At 42.1% G+C, this 22,869-nt stretch overlaps 1 protein-coding gene across 1 annotated transcript; it reads left to right on the top strand.

Annotated features, from left to right (window-relative positions):
* The first annotated feature begins 3,132 nt into the window (after nucleotides 1–3,132).
* RGR (retinal G protein coupled receptor) lies at nucleotides 3,133–20,911 on the top strand. Its single transcript, XM_068399694.1, has 7 exons — nucleotides 3,133–3,211; nucleotides 6,213–6,369; nucleotides 8,046–8,167; nucleotides 17,371–17,524; nucleotides 18,112–18,229; nucleotides 19,684–19,797; nucleotides 20,768–20,911. Exons 1-7 carry the CDS (start codon nucleotides 3,133–3,135, stop codon nucleotides 20,909–20,911), a joined length of 888 nt encoding a protein of 295 aa, XP_068255795.1.
* Nucleotides 20,912–22,869: the final 1,958 nt, after the last annotated feature.

The following is a 22,869-nucleotide window of genomic DNA, read 5'->3' as shown; positions in this document are numbered from 1 at the left end:
TTGTTGTGCTTGTACCAATGCATATTTTACAAAGATTAATATGCTCCTATCAAATCCATACAGTCTTATGAAATCCATGGGGATATCTGGCAACAACTTATCAGATTTTTTTTCTGTATGCTCCTTACAAACAGATTAGTAACTAGTGAAGTATTCTTAAGTGAGAGGGTAAAATGAAATGGATGTTTTATTGATGCAGAGAGGAGATCAGTGAGAATTCAAAAGGTGAAGTTGCAAGATAACATCAGGTTGAGTGAAAGACCTTTTCCCCTGAATTTGGAAACAGCAAGTAGCTGTTGAAAGAGTGCATAAAGTAGAAAGGGATCACTAAAAACTTCGTAATTTAAGGAGTTAATAAATGTCTTTGGCAAACTTGTTATCCTTTGCATGCTTTCACTGACTGCACAGGAATACACAGTGCGAGGTTATATCTTACATAAAAAGGAGGGAAAGGAAACGAATGCAGCTTTGTTTTACCAACTGGAAAAAGAACTACCAGTTCTTTTAGTAGATTCTACAATACTCAATAATTTATTCCCCATTTACGCCTCCTCTTGGCTTGAAGAAAACCTTTTATAACTAACTGAATTTAGCAGCCATATTGGACCATACATCATCCCATACTATCCCAATGAACTATTAGAAAGTCAACATAACACAGCATCAAATATAGATATTGAGAGCCTGACACATGAAGTTTCTATTGATACCAATTACACTTGAGTCAGATGCTGAACCACCACTGAAAAGCTTGCCTGTGACTGATTTGTGTTATTAGACTCAGCATTGATAAAGTAAATAAGGTTTAGACACGGAAGCTTTTTAAGACACTTGAAGAAAAGCAGCAAAGTAGTTCACAATATTCATTCTAATAAAGAGCTGCTAAATGCAAAGGGGTTGGGGAAGACTTTCTGGGGAAAAAAAAAAAAACAGTTTTGGAATGAGCAAAGTCTGCACCACTGACTTCAATACACACCACAAAAAATACCAGCAGTGTAACACATTTGGGAGGTTTGCTGAAGAGTGGGGGCAAAGTACAGTGGCAGGCAATGAAAAGTACCTGACAGCCCTCATGAGGGTAGTTCACACAATATCTGTGTGTGTCCTTTATCCGTAGTCTAGAAGAGCTGTGCATCTTTATGTTGACAAGCATTACAATGAGCCATCTATTTTCAAAATAATCACACTAAAAAGATTTACAGCACATTTACAAGATCTAGCACTAATTTTTTGCAAGAACACACAATGGATCACTATTAAACCACAGGCTTAGATCAGTCATTTGCCCTGCTAGGAGGCAGGGCCGTCACCTTCTTTGTTATCAAGACATGTAGGTGAGTGAAAGACAAACATAACGATGGATTTATGTGCAATGTAATTTTGCTCTGCTTAAACCAAACATCTGTATAGCCTAACAAATATCATGCCCTCCTGAATCCTACTTCAAAATCCAAAAGCATATCCATCAAGGCAATTACCTACATCAAAACCAGCTGTAAATTGAATGCCAGAAATCACAAAACACAGCAAGATGGTTTTACAACAGCCTTGAATCTCCAATCAGTTCTCCTGGGCATCACAGCCTGTAAGCACAGATTTCAGGAAAACTGCAAAAAATCTGCCACTGTCTTCAGCCAAGACCCCTGACTGTGAATATACCTCTGCTGTGTAGTCAGGAGAACCATGAACAAGCTCTGGCTGCATCTGGAGCAAACTCACTCTGCCTGATATCTCAATCAACCAAGAGCCAGGCCAGCACAGTGTGGGGCCTGAGCTGGGGGAAGTCAATATCCCTTGTGCTTCAGCTCGCTTTTTGCTCCCATTTCACAGTAGGATTATGAGGACGAAGAAAGTTATGTGCCAAAGTAGCAACTATCATGCTAGTGGTACCTTGTTGTTAAGGCAATGTGTAGGTCTGTGGAAAAGTAGTAAGGAATAAGAAGTGAAGAAAAAGGAAACAATGCACTAAAAAGAGTGGAATAAAGTACCACTAAAAGAAAACAACCCCATCTAGTAGTTATCATAGCCATTGTTACTCTAAATATAGGTTAAAAATAGAGAAGCATGGCCAAGTTGCTCACTTTTAATGGACAGGCATTGAAAATTACTTAAATAATAGTTGCATGGCTAACAAAGTACCATTTGTTTCACTTGGACTCTCAAAGCTGCTGTCTTCCATTCTGCAGGATCCAGGCATTCAAATTCCCAAAGAGTTAGTTAATCAATCAGCAGTACAAGAAATGAAAGGAAAATGGTTGACCCTGCTGGGAAATGACAAGGGCTCATGCACATCTCAGATCCAGCATGTTGTTTGCTCGTGGTGGGAAGTAAACCAGCAGTTAAGGATCTGGAGGCTGGACAAGCTGCATGTTGCACATACTCCAGAGCTACACTACACCAAGCCTCCAGCCGTCAAACATCTCCAAAAGGACACTAAGGTAATTCCTGTTAGAGCTCACCACTGGGCAATTCACATATGTCCTTTTATGTCTGGGGCCCAAAATAAGAAATTTGTAAATGTTTGCCTTTAATCAGGCTGTGTCAGTGTGCACCTTAATTTAAGCCTCAGTTATGAAGAGGACATATGTTAATACACAGAATAGTCATTGACAGAAAAATACACTGGCCACTTTCTAAAAAGGGGGTGATGGGAAGACCTATATGCTGCAGAAATTCTTCGTTCGTACTTTTCCCCTAATTACCAACTCAGAGTGCCCGTTTGTTTTTCAGGTCACTCCCCAATTATATATTACATGATTCCTTCGTTCCACAACCTTTAATTCTTTCCTAGTGTTGCAGAATTAACTGGACAGGGTTATTAATCCTGTCTCTACAAAGAACTTGTTGTAATTGCAATGAATGCTTTCATTTTGCTGGTGTCTGAAATATGATTTGCAGGGGAAGGGGGAGTGCAGGTTGATGCTAGTCCCATCATTAACAACATTCTTGCGGGGATTGTAGTGGTAGGAGTAAAAACCTCAAAGCTTTTATGTAATAATGAGCATGTGTCTGCACGTGAGCAGCTCCTTTAAGAAGCCTTGGGCTAGTGGAAGAAGGGGGATTGGAGAAAAGGCAGCCCTAGAGCTATAACAGAGGGCAGAGGTTAAATCTGTTGGCATTTTTATCGCAAGTATGGTCACTGCATACCCTCTCCCTGAAGGCTTCACTGAATTAGAGGTGTTTGCCATCGGCACTGCCCTGCTCGTAGAAGGTAAGCTCACTGCGGGACCTCAGCAGCAGTAAGATTTTTGCACCTATTGTTCCTGGTGGGAGAGAGAAGGAAAATTGAAGCAAGCAGCTTTTGTGGTACGCTGCCCCAGACCTATGGTGGTTACTGTGGCTACTTCACCAGTATTTCTGGTGAGTAAATCGGGGTGAGCTGCAAGCTGCTTGCAGTGAAAATCTGCTCTGTATACATTGCTGCTCCATGGTGGGGAAGTACTTGCTACTTAACTTTCTTATCAAGAATTTGGGATGTAAGTTCTTGTTGTTGACTTTTAAAGGCAATTTTATTTTTCTGGAGGGAAGGATGTTGAAATGACTGATGATCTCTCAATAAAATTGGGCTGCTTGTTTTGTGGGCTGTGATGGCCATCTTATAATCAAAGATGATAGGTCCAAAATAGCCTGTTAACTGCTAGCACCATCCAGGCTGCATTGGTAGTGCTGCAATTAATGGCTGCTGGGTAAAAGTAACAAACAGAAATATACTTGCATGAGATTCAAAAGCTTTCACAGTGTTAAGAAGCAAAATTTGAGGTAGGAGACCGTATTCATTTCATTTAGCCAATATGGGCTTTTCTTAAGGCATGTACCACTTTGAGAGACTGCAACAAAACTGTGAATTTGTATCTACCTGGCAGCTAGCGAAGGACAGGCTTGAAGCCAGGGTTATTTCAGTGTCAGTCACTGGCGTCTCTTCTGAGCTACATCCCAGTCAGGGCCTGGGACCCCATCCCTGCATAGTGCTGCTCAGCTGGGGATGCAGGGATCGTGGGGCCCAATAGCAGAGGAGAAGCTGTAAGCACCATCAGAATAGGATAAATGCTCCTCAGCTCACCCTACGAACATGGAGCATGGGAGAAAGAAGGATGCTCGCCCTCTCCTTGAAGCATCCTATCCGCCTGCAAAGGAAAGCTGGAAGAACTGTGTCAGAAACTCTTCCTTGGGGGAGAGAGAGAGAGAGAAGAAAAAGCTTCTACTGCTGGCCCAGGGGCAAGCTGCTGCCTAAACAGAGAGTTCAGGGCTAAACCTGGCCAACAGCCATTAAGACATGTGCAGGGCCTGGCAGGTCCTGGCACGACTTGGCACTTCGTTACTGAGGGGTGAGAAGCGGCAGGAAGACAGGGACACCGCTGGGTGCTGGCAGAGCCCGACAGCTGGGGTCCTGCTGGGGAACAGCTGGTTGTGGTACCACAGACCTGCCGGCCCTCACCTGCCCGCCCACCCCCTGTGCCCGGGGGTGCAGCCTCATGGGGACCTGCAGCTGTTGAAGTCCAAGCAAAGGACCTGCTGGTAACCTTCACTTAAAGCTAGATGTGAGCTAACACATTTATGTTTTACTAAACATAAGTATTTTCTATAGGGGTTTAGGAATAATGTGCCTAGCAGACTGGCAATAATACTTTATCATCTGACTTAGAAGATCAAACTAAATAATTAAAGATTAATTCACTTTCTCAGTGACTCTGATAGAAAGACAATGAAGACCTTTTTTGCTGCAGCTTCTAAGTGCAGTTTGCAAAAAAGTGCTGGGGAAGAGGAAAACCTTTCATTCACTTTATTAAATGGACCTATCTGCTGTTCTAAAATAAAAATTCAAAGCTTTTTTTTTAATTTAGTAAGTTTTCTATTTGCACATTCATGCTGGCCTTCCAGAAAGAAGAGTGAGGTGAAGCCTGGAGCTTCCAAAAACAGGGGAAAGATAGAAAAAAGTTGATACAGTAATAACTCTTCAGCTCTACTCTAAATATGGTCACAACATACCTCTGCTAAAGGCTTGATTGCATTTGAGAGAGTTGGCAGCAGTTTTACCCTGTGGGTGGGAGGTAAGCTGGCAGGGACGAAATAAGAACAGCAGATCTCAAATGGCTCCACATATTTCTCCTGGAAATATTTTGTTATATGTTGAGTAATGAAAGATGCACATCAGCTGTTACTATGGTTATGCCATCAGCCATTAATGCAATTAAGGTAGGAGCAGGATTTCTGACTAGACAAAATCATCCATCTTATGTAACTGCAGAATTAAGACAGTGAGCATAAGTGACTACACTACTTTACAGAATTAGGGGATATAGATTTTTTTCTGCGCTACATCGTTTCTCTTTCCAACAAGAACACAAAGAGAAAGACATACTGCCTCTCATCTAACTGAGACTTAGAGATGGGATGTTGAGTCAGAGCCTCATCAGAGCTAGAATAATTCAGGTCGTCTTGAAAAGGACGTTAAAGGACAAAGCTTGAGTTTAAATCAGTGAAGAATGGGTTTCACGGTGGCATAGCTCTGTGCTGGGTGAATAGCTGGAGTTTCTTGGATGCTCCTCTCTCAGGACCAACATTAACTTATTTTTTCAAATCTATCAGTGACTGCTTTTTATAATTAGATTATTCCTTTCCATGTATAGTCTATTGACGAAGGGCAGTAATAAGATTGAGCTGGTGTGATTCAAGCACTGTCTAGGTTAACCTTAGACAGAAGCCCAAAGGGAGGCAGCCTGACTGAAACACAGCTGAGGGATTTCTATGCTTAAACACAAAAGAATGTTACAAATTGTATTAAATATAACCCGTTTCTCTACCAAAGTCAGGCCTGGAGACATGTGCATCAGCCCCATGTGCTGGCTGTCAGCCCCTCTGAAGCTGTCCCCCCTGCATCTCCCTCACTCTGACCCATGTTTCTCTGGCTGGAGCCTGGCAATCAGGTTTCTCTATTAAAACAAAAGGCAGAATTACAAATAAGATTAAACCATTTCTGCTCCTCATGACTGGCCATATCCCTGATGCAGTTTGAAGCATTAGCTTCAGCTATCACCTATGACTTCTCTCCTGAAAGTCTTTGTAACTTGCGTGCAGACTGTGACCGCTACAGATACATTCCCTGTGCATAATTTTCCCCAGTAATTATTGTTCTCTCATTAAAGAAAGCAGCAGTATCATTGTAGATATTTTCCATTTCCAGTTGAATCATGCCAAACAATTCTGCATTTCAGCCCTGCTTGGTTTCTGTCTGAATGGCCTGACAATTATTTCTTTCCGAAAAATCAAAGAACTCCGAACACCCAGCAATCTGCTGGTTCTCAGCATTGCACTGGCCGACTGCGGGATCTGCATCAATGCATGCATCGCTGCCTTTTCCAGCTTCCTAAGGTATATCTTCTTTTTTCCAAAGGATCTCAGAAGAACCACATGAAAATTAACAGCTTAAGTTCCAAGAGGTCAAATTAATTAAATTACTCTCTTTCTAGCACACCACCTAACCAACCTTCTCATTCTCTCAATCTGAAACAGCAAATTGAAACTCTGTGTAGTGTTACCAGGCAAGTAAAAAAGCAGACTTTACTGTGTATAATCACTGACAGATTATAAAACTGATTATAGAAGACACTTAACTGGACAGCTTTACCAGTGGTTATAGTAGAAGCTACTTGAATATCGAAATAGTAGTACATTTTCATTTGACTAAACCTCTAGATTGACCCCAAATTTATCTGCAAGTCTTTCTGCTTTGTTATGAACCTTTCCATTAAAGCACTTATTTGAGAAGTTTGTGGGAAATGAAAATGCAGATCTGTTATCAGGGAGTTCACATCAGTTATGGCACATTTGATTTTCCACATTTTCACATATCAATCATTTAATCAGATGACAGAAAGAATCTCAAGCATTACAGCAAATAATTACAACAAACAAATCACAAGCAAACCATACTCAAAAAAAAAACCCCACCAGCCTATAAAATAGCTGATGAATGATTCCACCCAAGTAGCATATTTTTAAACCCTGGAAATACCTTTAATAGAGAACAGAAATACATTTCAAGCCAGAATGTGACTATTCTATTCTCTCTATAAAAACATTTTTGCAAATTAACAAGTCAATAATAAGCTCCAGTAAGGCCCTATTCAACACTATTTTACCTCCTGTATAGGTCACTCTTGTTTCAGACTCTTATGTCTCACTTAAGTCAATAAAGATGCCTTTACTGAACTGGAGCTGAAAAGCTAAGGTCAATACATCAAAATGAGCTTGGTTTTAACAACTGCAGCAGGACCTTTTCCTTTAAATGGGAGCAGAAGTTTCCCAGCCTCCCAAGAAGTCAGCCATCTCCTGTTCAAAGGGACTTCCAGGGGTAGTCTCCTAATGAATCATACTGGTGTTCTGTAAATACGTGAGAAAGAAGACTGCTGAAGATTGCCACCTCACAGCCAGCTTTATGAGCATAAGAGTCAGGTTAGATGAACACAGAAAGAAAAAAAGCCATGGCTCCTTGCCATGGGTGACCAGGATATTAAAGGCACATGTCATAAGACGTCTGCTACATGAGACCACCTCATTGTTCTTTTTGTTCTATATCTGCAAAGACATTTGGAGGCCTCAGTCTTGCTGTCAGTATTTTTGTTTATTGTGAGCTTTTGTACTCTGTTGTGCGGTGAACACTGACTTCCCAAAAGGTTATTACTCATTTACTACTTTCACATGTTGACAAATTGGCTGCTCCCAGTGGGTGCAAATTTTGAAGACATGGATAATTGGATGAAATGTAGATTTCATATTTAAAAAACAACTTTCCAACATATAAATGCAGGGGTATATTTTCTTCTCATATGAGAAGTAAAAATAGCTGTTGTACTGTATCAGACCCCACAGCAAGACAAATGCTAGCATATACCTAAAGGCAACCACAGTAACAGCTTTCACAATGTTTCTCAGACTTAGAAAGCACGTGCACAGGCTATCATTTTACCCTCTCCGTTAATGCAATTTCCAAACATGTCTTCATGTTTTTCTATCATTTTCTTAACACATTCCTTGTTTGTTGACAGATACTGGCCCTACGGCTCTGACGGCTGTCAAATTCATGGATTCCAGGGCTTCTTGACATCACTAGCCAGCATTAGCTCCAGTGCAGCGGTTGCCTGGGACCGGTACCATCACTACTGTACAAGTAAGGGCTACAATTTACCTAGCACCCTTACCCAGATCCTGCTATGAGCAGCTTGCTAAGATTTCAGAGAATCAAAGCAAGCACATATTTATTATCTGTGTATCTTATATGTAAGTTTATTTATCTTACACACTAGAGATAGAGCAACTATAAACAATCTCTCCAAAGGACCTCTTCCCATACAGGGGGCACTAACCAAGCACCTTCAGGAGATATTTCCTCTTCCAGATCACATCCAAGTCCTGATGACCCTCTTGCCATGCTTTCACCTTCTCCATAAGTAATCTTCAGTGTCCCAAACAAAATCCAACTCCTCATATTGAAGAAAAATCTATGCACCTTGGGCTTCCATCCAACACCCTGCTGTGTACCAAACAGATCTTCATGCCCACGCAGAGTTTACTAATTACAGATAAATTTCATGTAGCGAGAGAGCTGCGTCTGCAGATACAGCAGCTGGAACAGAGCCCACAGCAAAGCACTTCTGCAGAGGTACAATCGGGCAGACAGAGCTCAGCAGCCCCGTTGTGCAACACACAGGCACTTTGGGGCACAAGAGCCATTTGTGGGGTTTGTGCTACATTCCAGGCCCCCTTGTGACGACAGGAACTCGGTACACTTGTTCCCAAGCAAGGAACAAATTATCTGCAACTTTCAACAAAAGAGACAGAGCTATTTTTAAGTACTGATAAGAGGAAGAATATGTTATTTTTCTTCTCATAGTGAAGGCCATTTTTTGTTTTTTCTTGCAATTTACTTTTTAACTAGCTCTGACACCTTAGCTGGATTTAATAGAAATCTAGTATTATGCAGGGAGATTAACCCAGGAAAATAAATTTGCCTTTTTTTATGGACTTATGAAAGCATATTTTTGATTTTGGTGAGAAACAGACATTGACAGGATTGTCAAATATATGGATTTATAGAGATAGATACGCTCTGTTTTTTGTCACAGAACTACCTCCCAAATTTGGTGGTACTGGATTTGTGCATTCCTGTAACATGAGTGGAAATTTCTGCTGAATTAGGGTGCTGAGTTGGATTTGGTGTCTGCGGAGACTGCTAGGATTTGTGCTGAGACTCCAGCTGTGCTCCAGCCACCACTGCAGATGGGGATAACAGGGGAATAACTGTATTCTCTTAGCACAGAAATCAGGAAGCACAGCAAGGGGCATTATCATCCGCTATAAAAAAAACTAGCAGCCTTGTGAGCATTGGGCCTGGCAAAAACTTCTTTCTTGTGAATACAGAATCACAGAATCACAGAATCAACCAGGTTGGAAGAGACCTCAGGGATCATCGAGTCCAACCGCTGCCCCTACACCACCCTGTCAACTAGACCATGGCACTAAGTGCCATGTCCAGTCTTTTCTTAAACACATCCAGAGATGGTGACTCCACCACCTCCCTGGGCAGCCCATTCCAACGTCTAATAACCCTTTCTGTAAAGAAATTCTTCCTGATGTCCAACCTGAACCTCCCCTGGCAAAGCTTGAGGCTGTGCCCTCTTGTCCTATCGCTAGTTGCCCGGGAGAAGAGGCCGACTCCCACTTCACTACAACCTCCCTTCAGGTAGTTGTAGACTGCAATAAGGTCACAGGTGCACAGGGATGATGTTTGCTTTTGTCTAATAAGATAGGCTTGTGATAACTGCTGTATGGGTGCTTCATGGGGCCTGACCTCTCCCCAGACACCAACTTTCACAGTAAATGCAGCAATTTAGTACCTGTCAGTCCCCACTCCTCTCTCCAGTTTACTTCTAAGTAGCCAATGATTTCAAAAGTTATTAGGAAAGGACTGAGAGACAAACACAGGGTGTACAATCTCATGGCCCTCATTAGGAAAAGGGACAGAGACATGATGTGAAATACAAACTTACTCTGAAAGGACATGCCCTAATCTGCACTACTGGCCATTTTGGCAGTTGTGTGGCAGCTCTGCTACCTGGGAGAAATAGATGAGGTCCTCCCACGCAGATCTGCAGCTTTCATGTTTCCTGCTAAAGCCAGGCCCTTTCCAAAGGAGTGAGGAGCCCACAGCACCCTACATGACTGCACTGTTCCCCAAAAAATTGTGTCCCTTTGGCGATGTTGATAGACAAACGCAGCCCTCCTTTCGTTGTGCTAAAGCACAGGTTATTCTGACCACTTCACAAAATATTTTCTAAATTAAAGTGTAAAAGTTGGCTGGGGAAGAAACTGCTGAGCTGCAGCACTTCAGTCCCCTCCGCCATTAGCATCCACACAGCCTTTCAGGCATGGCCTCCATATGATTAAAGCAGCAAGTGGTAAAACACACCAGAGCACACAGCAAACATGTTCAATCTGGTGATCCTGTTGAGGGTGGTAAGGTTGCCAACTTTTTGTTCTGTGACTTTTGTCAAGAATTCAGCTCAGGCAAGGGAATGGGTTTTTTTTCATGTCCAAAGGCCCCAAATAATGCAGGCTGTAAGCTAAATCCATATCAACATTGAAATGTGTTTGGAGCTAGAAGAGTAGCATCTGTATTTTACAAGAGAGGCAGCCTTAAAATAAGCAGGTCTGTGGAAAGACATTTTACTCTCTGCAACATTGACTTTAATGCTTGTGTCATGCACTCCTCCAGTCAAGAGCATACTACATTAAGAGCACAGGCAGAGACACCCTAAGGGCACAAGCTTCTTTACTTTGCTCAAATTGTTACTTACTAATGGCCAAACATTGCTGCTATTACTGAACATTTTGAACAACAAAACAAAAACCCAGAAAGTTTTAAAAGCTCATGCTCTGTGGCTATTCCAGTAAAACCAGCCACTTCTAGTTTTATCCTTCACATGCTGCTTGTGGAAGATTAAGTCATATTTCATAGATCTGATATACCAAGCCTACAGGCTATACTGTGTTCTCAATCCATACATTAAACTCCTGTTGACACTGGTGCAAGTTGCATGCCTGTACAGAAGCTACAAAATACCTTTGCCAAAAAAAACAAAGCTATGAACCTTTCATCTTCATCCCCCGGGAACTGGTACGCCTTCCAGACTCAATTACATCATCCCAAATTTTTTGTGATGTCATAATAGTTCCCGAGAAAACCTTTGTTGTGGCATTCTTCAGCTTGACACTTGATTGTCCTTTACCCGTATTTCTGAGGAAGAAGGAGCTGATGCAAATGTGAGAGATTACTATGATGATGAGAAAAAAATGGGATCTTTCAGCCATTCTGGATGCTAATAACACAAATACGTTCACGAACTTCCTGAAAATTAACCAAGGTTTTAAATTTGGAAGTCAATACAACCCTCGGTGACAAAGTGCTAGCCTTTAAAGTGTATTGATAACTAGACATGTCACTCATAAGAAAACAGATTGATATTGATCGGCATGTGGAAGAAAATATTATGACTACCACACATGACAGAGAACCTAGAGTTTCAAGACATTTTATTCTTCCTCCTCTTGCTTTCTTCCTCCCAAGCAACTGTGCTGGGCAACTCTCTTTTCATCCCATAACATGGCTTCGGGGCCTATGAGATGCTACTTTCACAGCAAGGGGGAGAGAACTACAGAAATCTGTAGTCTAAAAGTATGCAGTAAGAGGAGAAAAGGCAGGGCAGGGGAGTCTGAAGGGTTTGAATGTTAATCACTAGCAAGATGGAAAAACATTATTGTATTTCAAAATTTGATCACTAGGGTGAAAAGGAGAAAACAGAAGCAGTTTTATGTTAGTGCCTGACAGTGAAGGAAGAAAGGGCAAACTCCGAGGAAGCCGTCTATCAACAGCCAAGCATTCAAGACAGAAGATGACATTTTATGTCAAGGTAGACATTGTTAGCTCTCCCTCCCTGGCCGTTCAAATGAGGAAAACGTCCTGTAATTATGTTCTTAACATAGCAAGAGAGGAAGGAAGCAGCAGCCTGGTAGGTCTCACTGGAGCTGCGATCATGCAGGCAGAAGGCAGCTGGTGGACAGCCCAGGGGGTCAGTGATCCAAAAGCAGGCAGCCACCTACCACAGAGACCTCTTTGCTGAAGGCATTTCGATCTAACGCACGGTTCATTTTAGTGAGAGGGTAGCACACTGCCATCAGCAGTTTATGGAGAGGGGAAGGATCCTAGTCATTTTTTTCCTTTCATAGGCATGGCATACAGTTACAGTTTTAAAAGGAAAGAAAAAAATCTAGACAATTTTACACTTGCATTTAAAAATTAGGAGCAAATGGAAAATCTGAAGTGGTTTATGACAGTACTTTTCTCAATATTACAAGAGAAAAGAAGAACAAAATCAGCAGGGATTTCGCAGCAGCATTCAATTTCAAGAAGTAGAATTGCAGTGAGTTTTATCTAATCCTTAACATTCAAGGAAATCTAGGTTGTTACATCAGTATTCAAAGATTAGCAAACTACCATTTGCTCCAATTGCAGCTGTCAGCTCTGTCAAATTAGGAGCATGTCCTTACCTCCTGTCACATTTACTGCAGCCACCCTGCCACACTGCCTTCCATCTAGGCTTGCACCTGCACCAGTTTTCCCTGACAAAATGCCAATGTTTATACAGATCTTGCATTTTCACTGAAGCAGAAGGTAATTGCCAAGACAGCTTTAAGATCATAGAGAACCACAGCAAAAAAATAATGGAGTAAAAAAATCCCTTTATTAGGTTATTTTAAAGAGCTTTTTCCTAATGATATGCACAAAAGAAGCTATTATCAGTGCAGCTTTCTTATTCCTACAAAAAATGAATACTTGTGAGCATCGGTGACCAGTGCTTTTCACACTGCAGATGAAGTAGGTACCAGCACCTATTTTACTTCTGACTGATAGATATTTTCCCTTGTAAGACTTTCTGATATTTTTGTCTTTGACAAAGTTTGCCAATTTTAAGTGATGCATGCCATGAAGTCTGGCATAAGCCATATTGTTCTGGAATATATCAGCTATTATAACTTAACTATTTGCAAGGATGAGCTAAAGGGACTTTTTTCCCCTCCATCTTAAAAAATCCTGTTGACCTTTTGTTTGAGAAATTCCTTTTGAACACCAGCCTGAAATCTAGTTAAAAGGTAGCCACTGTGTCAGAGATGTATTTTTTGCTCTTTCTGTGAAAATCAGCTAAATGTTTGACCAATTTATAAATCTTCCAAAAATCTAAATCCATAAATGTCCCCACAGACTAAAGATGGAGAAATAGTTTATGATTATGTCACTAAAAACTGGCCAGCATAATCAAAAGGATTGTTCCATTCTCTATCTAGCACCTCCTAAAATTTAAGCTTTTGACGTCACAATTTTAGTAAACTTTAAACGATGGGGATTTTTGTTTATAAGAGTGACCTTTTTCTGTTCCAAAGCAGTTACAGAATCCATTTAAAATCACTTGCATTCATATTTCACTGTACAGAAAAGAGAAGCTTCCCTCTTGCGTTTCAAGGAGAGAAACCCAGAGCACAAAAGTGATTAGACTTAACAGGACCAAATTGCCAGCACTGTGTCCTAATTAGGAACTGTATCCTTAAGCATATGTTGAACTCCATACCTACACGTTTAACTGAATTAGGACCTACGTGGCTATTACATTAAATTTTATCAGGCCAAAAAAGGCATTTAAGGTAAAGCAATGGCCTCCTCTACACAAAAACAACTGAACTGCTCTTGACTTGCTCCCTTGCTGTCGGCCCTCTCAGAGGAGGACGCTTTTGCCATGTGAATGGAGTACAATTCTTTCACTGTTCTTGTACTGGAAGTATTTTTTCTGGCTAAAACTAAAATAATACCAAGTTTGTTTAATTTTATATTCATGCATTTTTAGCCACTTCTGAGGTGTCATTAAATGTTTTCTGATGGGTCAACAGGCAGCTGATTTCACTAGGATTCTATCACCACTACTCTCATTTTGAAAGAGGCCAAATCCAGAAGAAAAAATTTAATTTTGTAAGTTCTGATTCTCTCCTTTTCTAGTGTCCAAAGTGGGACTCCTTAAATGTGAGGAGAGAGAAGATATGAACTCAGCCCCAGAGATGAGCTTTCCAAACACAGGCTGTCGAGACACGCCTGGTGCCAGACTACATTATGCATGGTGGTTTTATTCTACATCTAATAAGAAAATGGGGTTCCCTAACACCCATGGAAAAGTAACTAAAATAAACTTTTTCTTACAGTTTTTCACAGAAGAGGCACAAATGTTAAAGCAAAAAATTAGGAAAATAAATGAAAAAAAGAAAGCTAATGGAAATTGAGATGTGTTGTCTCACTGTGCTCCCCATGGCCCTGCCAGGCACGTGGCCCTTCCCAGCTGCAGCAGAGGGGGAACCAAGGCCAGCCAAAAGCACAGGGAGCTTTCCCCTAGAGTATCCTATAGGCTGCACTTATCCCATTAAAAAATTAAACATGGAAATCTTCATTAAAGCCACTCTTGATAGAAAATATTTGAAAGCCATTTCAGCAGAAGGTCTCACAACTTTCTTGTTGCCTGCACGCGCCCCAGTTGGTAGCACATGGGACCGGAGGAAAGACATGGCACCAACAGACTGAGCACCACGAAAGACCCCAGAGGTGGTAGAAGCCAGTGGAGCAAGAGCTTCCCTTCTTTTCTGTGCAAGGCAACAGCAGGGAAGGTGAGATTTCCACCAACCCCCCCGCCAAACGCATGCAGGCAGCTGGATCAGCCGCCCTCTGTCAGTGCAGGCACCCACAGGCTGCCTTCAGCGTGCCACCAACACTGTTCCAGCAGCTGAGGGCAAATTTTGTCAATGCAAGGATCTTTCCTTACATGCAAAGATCCATAAGGTGCCAGCTAGGATCCAGTGTGGCTAGGACCCATACTAGAGTGCCTCAGTCGTAGCCCATTGCATTTTGAGACCTTCAAGATATTGCAGTAATCCATGAAGTGAAAGGATGAGGTGGAAAGAGAGCAAAGTTTCTGCCACAAGATACCATGAAAAATAATTGGTATTAACTATTCTATAGAACTTGCTGAGAAATTAAAAAAAAACCAAGATTCAGTTTGTTTTTTCAGAATATCAGGAGGGCTTACCACATACAAAACCGTATTCCCAAAGCAATAAAGCTATTTTTGGCATGAGCTTGTTTTACAAGAAACACCAGGTTTCGTGCAGCTGCTTTTGATAATGCATTTAAAAAGTTGCTAGAATATGTAAAACACAAAACAAACCTGACAGCTTGTGTAACAAGCTTTGTCCTGGTTGAATTTCAAGTTACGGAAGTGTAAAGCTAAGCTACAAGAACCGCTATGTAGAACACAAATGGAAATGGAAACCTTGGATAAGTAACAACTCTAACATGCTTTTTTGAGCATATACCTAAATAGGAGACAGTTCTGAGAGATACAGCTCAGGCTACATTGCTTCTTTGGACTGGGAGGTTAAGAATAATTACAAGTCACTAACAAGTTTGACTTGTATTTCTAGTCCCCTAAATCAGAAACTCTTCCTTTATTTTAATCTATGTCATTCTAGAGTCATATTACGTCAGTACTACAAAGTAATATTTGAGCCTTTGCAGCCAAAGTATATCTTCTATGTAGGAATCATACAAAAGACAGCTATTAGTCATTATTAATCATTCTTCATTAGTAATTATAAAAATAATGTTTTAAATTACTAAAAAATCAATAGATTTTTTGTAACTACCATATTAAAACATAGAGTATTTCATAAAAAGGATTTTCTTTACTTTTTCCTTGGTATTTAAATTGCAGTGTGCACATCTGTCTTTTTCTATAACTAATTTTTGAACACCCGCACCAAACAAATTTTCCAAGCTGATTTTTAATGCAATTCAAACTCTAACTCTTTTCCCTGAAGAACCTCTGGAAGATAAGAAAAAGGGCAGAGGTAGAATCAGCATTCCTGTAAAAGGGCAATTTTACTAACACACCTACTTTATCATCCTTCTTTAAAATAGACAGGGACAGTACAACATAAAACAGCTACTGTATAGTTCAGAGTCCTTCCCGGGGCTGCTGCCTCATGGGGATCTCCAGCCTGTGCAGCCCCCACATGCTCTCCACCCACGAGTCAGCCATGTCTGATCCCATTGCAGGGCCTCACCTCATGCATCTCACCTCCAATCCTTCACCTTTCTGAGGAAGGCCAGAATTGGCCTGAATCTTCCTGGCCTGCTGTCATGATGCTGCTGTAAGGGCAGACAAAAAGATTGCTTCTCAACCTCAGTGAAAATTACATCATTACTTCTCCCTAATGGAAGATTTGATTAGAAAGGAGTAGTGGGCAAAGCCACCATGCTCCTTGCTGGTGCAGCTGGCGTCATGGGCTATTCAGCATGGACATGATTATGGACGTTAGCCGCTATAACAAAATTATCCAGGCCTTTTTACATGCAAGCAGCGAGGCTAACACAATGTCCTGCAGCAGCGGGGAAGTATGCCTGCCCTCTCCATGAAAAAATATTTCCTGTGTCTTCTGAAGTTTCCAATCTTTCATTTCAGTCATTGACCTATTCCAATGGTATTTTTCCGAACTGGATGAAATAGGCACAACTGATCATTTTTGTTATAAAATTAGAAAAAAAATTATTAATGCTGAGCTTCACATTTCCTGTTCCAGGCTAAGCAATGATCTTGAGGGCAGAATAATTTGACCAGCAGTATTTTTAGAACAAGATCTGTTGTCAGGTTGTGTATATATATTCACATATATATTGATGAGCAGCGATTTTAGAAGAGGGTATATTTAACATCCACACATGCCCTGAACTCCTGGCAGGGCAGGAAGGCAGTATGCAGGGGCTGGGGAGTGTCCGCAGAGTCACATTTCTGATCTGACCCACACCCTGCAGAGGGGCTCTAGTTCTTCAAACACTATTCATTGCATCACCCTGTGCCTTCTACTCTCTGCCTCATCTGAGTCTTTAAACACATTCCCAAAACACAAGAATAAAATGTTTGTAACAGCAGCTGTGTCTCCAGTGTGGTACAAAGCTGAGCAGCAGTACAGCATTTGTCCAAGTAAAGCACATGAAAGGGAAGTACAGTTTACCGTTTTTTAAAGTCTAAAAGGTTCCTTCAAATTTTACACAAGATTCATTCCTCCAGATTCAGGTCAGCTTCAGGCTACAAAAACACAGACAAGTGCTTGTTTCTGCCCAAGCCCCAGAGGCCAGGGCACTTGGCTGTGACCCCACAGAGCCACACAGCTTTGCCTGGTGGTTTTGTTCCGGCATGGAGACCTGCTTTTCTCTTCCCGCAGGGAGCAAGCTGCAGTGGAGCACGGCCATCTCCATGATGGTGTTCGCATGGCTGTTTGCTGCCTTTTGGTCTGTGATGCCCTTGCTGGGGTGGGGGGAATACGACTACGAACCCCTCCGAACCTGCTGCACCCTGGACTACAGCAAAGGGGACAGGTGAGGGCCGGGGCAAGCTCCCACGGAAGGGAGGATGGAGGCTGCCGTCCCCTGGGGTGGCCCCGGCAGCACACCAAAAGCCCAGCTGTCCCACATCATTGGTGCTGGGGCAGATGTCCCTCCCCAGCGGCTGAGGCAAGGCAGGCATGATCCGAGGCTGCCCTGACTCTCATGGGGCACGTAGGAACAGCCACAGTCAGCTTCCTTCGTGGGAGAGGCTGACACTCAGGTTTCTGCTACTCCCTTGCTCCTTGGTCATCTATAAGCTGCATCTTTTCTGGGTTTAGGACTTGACACTCCTCCAGAATAGTTTTGTTTTTACGCAGTCCAGCACTGACGTTTGAGTAGGGATGCTTGCACTTAGAAACCAAACACCTGTTGTGATTTTCTGCAATACTATCCATCCTGCACACAACAGCACGGCACAACTTAACCAGCCTTCAGCAAACGCTGCACCTAAAGCATGTTGACAGAACTGGTTTTGGCAATTTTAAAAATACAAGTTAATGAATATTTACAGCAAGTTTACAGAGATGCCCTAGACAGGAATTAACAGCCTTTTTTTTTCCCCTCCTCACCCTTTCCAGAAACTATATCACATTCCTTTTTGCTCTGTCCATTTTCAATTTCATGATCCCGGGCTTCATCATACTGACGGCCTATCAGTCCATACACCACAAGTTCAAGAAAAGTGGGCACTATAAGGTAAGAAAGCTTCCTCAGCCCCTGCAACTGCCTTGCCAAAATAGGCCTGCATCCAATGGAGACAAAGTCCTCAAAAAGCCAATTTCTTTCATAGAGGCTTTGGCTCAGGTCCTTCTGTGCTAACTTGAGTCGGAGGATAGCGCAACACAGGATGGGGCCACCCAAAAAGTTTGTGGAAACTCCATCCTTAGAGATTTCAAGATTTGACCAGCCAGTCACATCTGCCCCGAACTAGTGCTGTAAACAGCTCCCTGTCAAAGCAGGGGTCGGACTAGTGACCCTGAGGACTCCCCTTCACCAATGTTGGTCCAACTCTAGTCACAAAACAAACATGCAGCATGCAGAATGTTTGCTAATAGCATATCCCTATTTATCCAGAGAAACTTTGCTTAGGAAGGATAGTTATTTCCTCCTTTGCTACAGGCTCTTAGCTCATTGCTGAGGAAGTCAGCCAGAACCGCAGCACTCAAGGAAACACGCAGGCACCCCGTGGGGGAGAAGGGCCTTCCTAAACATGCCATGTTTACACTTGGCTGAGGAAATTCAGAAATCTTTATGAGCTGGAAACAAAGGAATTGCTCTGGCATGTCAGGTTTATGGGAACGTAATGTGGTGATTATATGAGTTGTTTCCTTACGTGCAGGCCATACAGTCTGGGGCACTATGCGTGGCTGGCGGGCACAGCCCGACCCCTGCACTCAGTGGAGACAGTCAGTTCTCAAGGGGGATGTTGTACTGGCAAAGAGACAACCAGGCAGACTGGTTTGTAGCTGCCTGGAATATATGCATCTGCCCTCTACATATTTCTTGAACAAATCTCAGTATTCATTATTATAAGTCTATTACCTTACAGATGAAATTATCACTTCCTTATTCATTAATATTTATAAGATACTTGGGAACAGCTGGCCATGAACACCATGGACAAGGCCCTAGCATGAAGGACACAGGAATCCTACCTACCACAACACAGATACCACTGCATCCATTTGTTGCACTGCCATGGTAGTGGCTTCACACAGTTTATTTGTCTGCAAGACTCTCTAAGAAGCCAGCAAAATATCATTCCTTTTTATCTGTTTTTAAATTTACACGTTGCCCTCCCCCCTCAGCAGCAATTACTGGCCATGGTTTCCATGTCTAGCATGCACACTGATTTAACTGATCTGCCACAAGGTGCTTTGTCACCTCTGCCCAGGAACAACTGCCACTCCCCACCTGGCCCCCCGGGAACAGGGCTTTGGGCCTTGCTGCACAGGCAGCCCTCGACACAGAGGGAGCTGTGCTCGCACACGTCCAACATCGACGGCAAAGCAGCAATGATATGCCATATCCTGCTGGCTGATCCTCTCCTGCTACTGAACACAAACCATGGTCTCACAGGATCTGTCCCATCCACTTGCTGCAGTGTGTCGTCATGAAACACAAAGGAATTTATTGCTCTTGTTTTTCAGTTTAATACTGGTTTACCATTGAAGACGCTGGTCATTTGCTGGGGTCCCTATTGCCTTTTATGCTTCTACGCAGCAGTTGAAAATGTGATGTTCATTTCACCAAAATACCGCATGGTATGTCTATGCCACCCAAGGGAACAAACAATGACATTCTCCTTGCTCTCCTCTCTCAGTTCCTATGGAACAATGCCAATTTAGTCACAACTGGCTTTACTTGTTATAACATATATAACAGAATGCTTTGAGGAAATGATCTAGTTGTTATAACATATATAACAAGTAGATCATTTCCTCAAAGCATTCTGTTCATTGACTACTTTTAAGGCAAAACAGCTAAGCACAGTGATATAACAGGCATTGTATTACTGCTTTGATCAAGCAACAGTCAGGGGTTTTTTTCTTCAGCAGTCAGTTAGGGGTCTGCAGCCTCTACTGCTTCATAGGTGCTTTTTGTGTCCTTCACAGAGTCAAGTACCAGCTCAAAATTTTCATTTTTGAAGAGGCTGTTTGTCTCATTCATTTTTCTAATACTTCTCTCTCCTCAGTGAAGCTGCAATTGATCACACTTAAGGTTATGCTGCCTCTTATGCTGCCTCTTTTTTTCCTTTTTTTTCTATGAGCCTTGGCTCTGAGACTGCCTCTGGGACTCAGTAATATCACATCAAACCTTTCAGCTTTCATTCAGTCCCCAAAAAATCAGCCCAGTTTCAGGTCACCAAATGCATTACTGTACTTAAGTATTCAGTATCCCATATAAAATGTGTTAGCAATATTAGCCCATGTATCCATCAAAAGGTGTACACAGCACACCCTTCACTCCTCCTAAGTGTTTGTATTCACTCTCAACTGAAATATCTGTTTCAGGCAATGCTGATCTAAATTATTTCTCCTGGAGACTATAATTTCCTGAGCAAAGGCCTCCAACTGACCCAATTGCATTTACCTCTCATCTCTCCGGGGGTAGCAAGCTACTGCCATCGGAAACAGGCATTTGTTTGGTAAAGGGAAACTGAGCCTCGGCTGAAATCAGCCCATTGGTGCCTCGGTGCATTTTTCTATTAATAAATATTATGTCTCACAACAGATTCCTGCTGTTATTGCCAAGACTGTGCCAACAGTGGATGCCTTTGTATATGCCCTGGGGAATGAGAACTACAGAGGAGGGATATGGCAGTTCCTCACAGGACAGAAGATTGAGAAAGCAGCGGTTGATAACAAAACTAAATAACCCATTACAGCATGAAGCCAAATTAATGCAAGTACATCACTGAAAGCAAAACGGTAGAGGAAACTGTGTGCATTCTCTGATATGTACGTGCAAAGGTGGTTCCACATTGGAAAGGCCGTGCATTGGCTACAAGCAATGAAGTATGGAAAGAAAGCCCTCCAGATAACTGTCCAAACCATCACAAGCTGCTTGTCAAACAAGCTGCCTTAAACCTGTGTCGATTGTCATCAGTCTCATTTTATATGTCACTGCAAATAAACTATGTGCTAGAAAGCATTTTTTTTCCTGACACACACTAACATAAAAGCTCAGCCAATTAACTGAAGTAGGGTATTCGTTTATCCAGTGAGGCCTCCTCAAATCAATCTGTGCAGTTTGTCCATATGGTAATGTCCAGATTAGTAAAATATTAAAGGAGTATCCAGTTTTACACCACGTCTGTATAAATAGCTTGTTCATCTGAACGACGCATTTTCAATGCACCCAAAATGGGAGTTCCCAGATTTCCATGATGAATCTGCCATCCTAATTCCATAAAAACATTTCAGTGGGCATTTTACCCCAATAAGGAATATTAGCTTGGCGCCTATTCAAATGAATTAGTGTGTGACATTCAGCTTTGTCACACACTAAACTGCATCAGATTTTGCAGCTGCTGCTTACCAGGACAATCAACAAGCTCATAGTCCATCACAAAAGCATTCATCTTTTTCTTGAACACTGACCAAAAACTAAAGGAAGGTATGGGTCAGACTCTGTTCTAAAAAATGTCATAAGAATAAAAATCAACTTCACATCTGCTATTAAATTCCCCTATGCTCTATATGAGTAAGAACAATCACTCAATTGGTTGTGACTAAAGAGTTTGAGCAATTAAAAAGCCACTTATTTTACAATTATCAGAATTCATACATATTTTCAACAATTAGAAATGTCCACTTTAAACATTTATATTTGCTCACATTGCCTACAGGATGAAGAACTGTCAGTTGATGTTGCCTATTACTACAAGATGTGTCTCAGAACGACCCATTTGCAAAGAAAAAAATGTGCACGACACAGAATACGAAAGATTCTGCGTACAAAAAGCCAAACCTAATTGATTCTTACAGGGATCATATGGTTCATTTCCAAGTATTGACAGTGAAAGAGCTTTTGAATCTAACCAAAGAAAAAGCTAATCTGTCCCTATGACGCTTTCCAACATATTAGAAGGGAAAATGGTTGTGTATGGGTTACAAAAGGGTAAGGAAAAACAGTTGCATATGGGTTACAAAAGTGTAGATAGGCAATCCTGGAAGTTAAACATTCAGTGGGTAGAAGGGACTTTCCCCTAGCAGCCAGAGATAGGAAATAGATGTCATTTGGTCACAAGTTAACCAGTAGGATCCCATTCGGAGATGTGCTTTGGGACTTGTGAGGCTCAATCTAGTCACAAACTATCTGACAGAGCAGTGAATAACACCATGACAAAATTATTCAGAATAATCACATCTAAAGCTGACAGCTAAGACTTACATCCTAGGTACACCTAATATTAAGTGAGCAGATGACAAAATGTTTGCACTGGGAAGTGCAAAATAATGTGTATGGGCACAAAATTACCTTTAAGTATGTATCTACAGTGACAGGCTCTGAATCTGTAATTATCCCTTTCTCAGGAAAGAGACCTAGACAGGGCTTGAAATCATCAGTTCACTTGTCAGCAGGGTCATCAAGGGCGACATCGGGCTTAACCGGGCGGTTTTTCGTACCCTGGGCCCCCCCTGAGCCCCCCACAAGCATCAGCCCCGAGCTGCTTCCCTCTGACCCCGGACCCGGACCTGGAGGTTCCCGGCAACGAATGAGGAGAGGAGGGGGCGTAGCCGGAGGCACCGCGGGTGATTTAAACGCTCCACCCCCTGTTATCGGGTGATAAAGAGCCTCCTGGAGGACAGGGACTAGTCCCTGCCCAAAGG

The sequence above is a fragment of the Nyctibius grandis genome, chromosome 4 (assembly GCF_013368605.1).
Source record: "Nyctibius grandis isolate bNycGra1 chromosome 4, bNycGra1.pri, whole genome shotgun sequence".
NCBI lineage: Eukaryota > Metazoa > Chordata > Aves > Nyctibiiformes > Nyctibiidae > Nyctibius > Nyctibius grandis.
The sequence above is the reverse complement of the archived record's forward strand: the minus strand, read 5'-3'. Positions and strand labels throughout refer to the sequence as shown.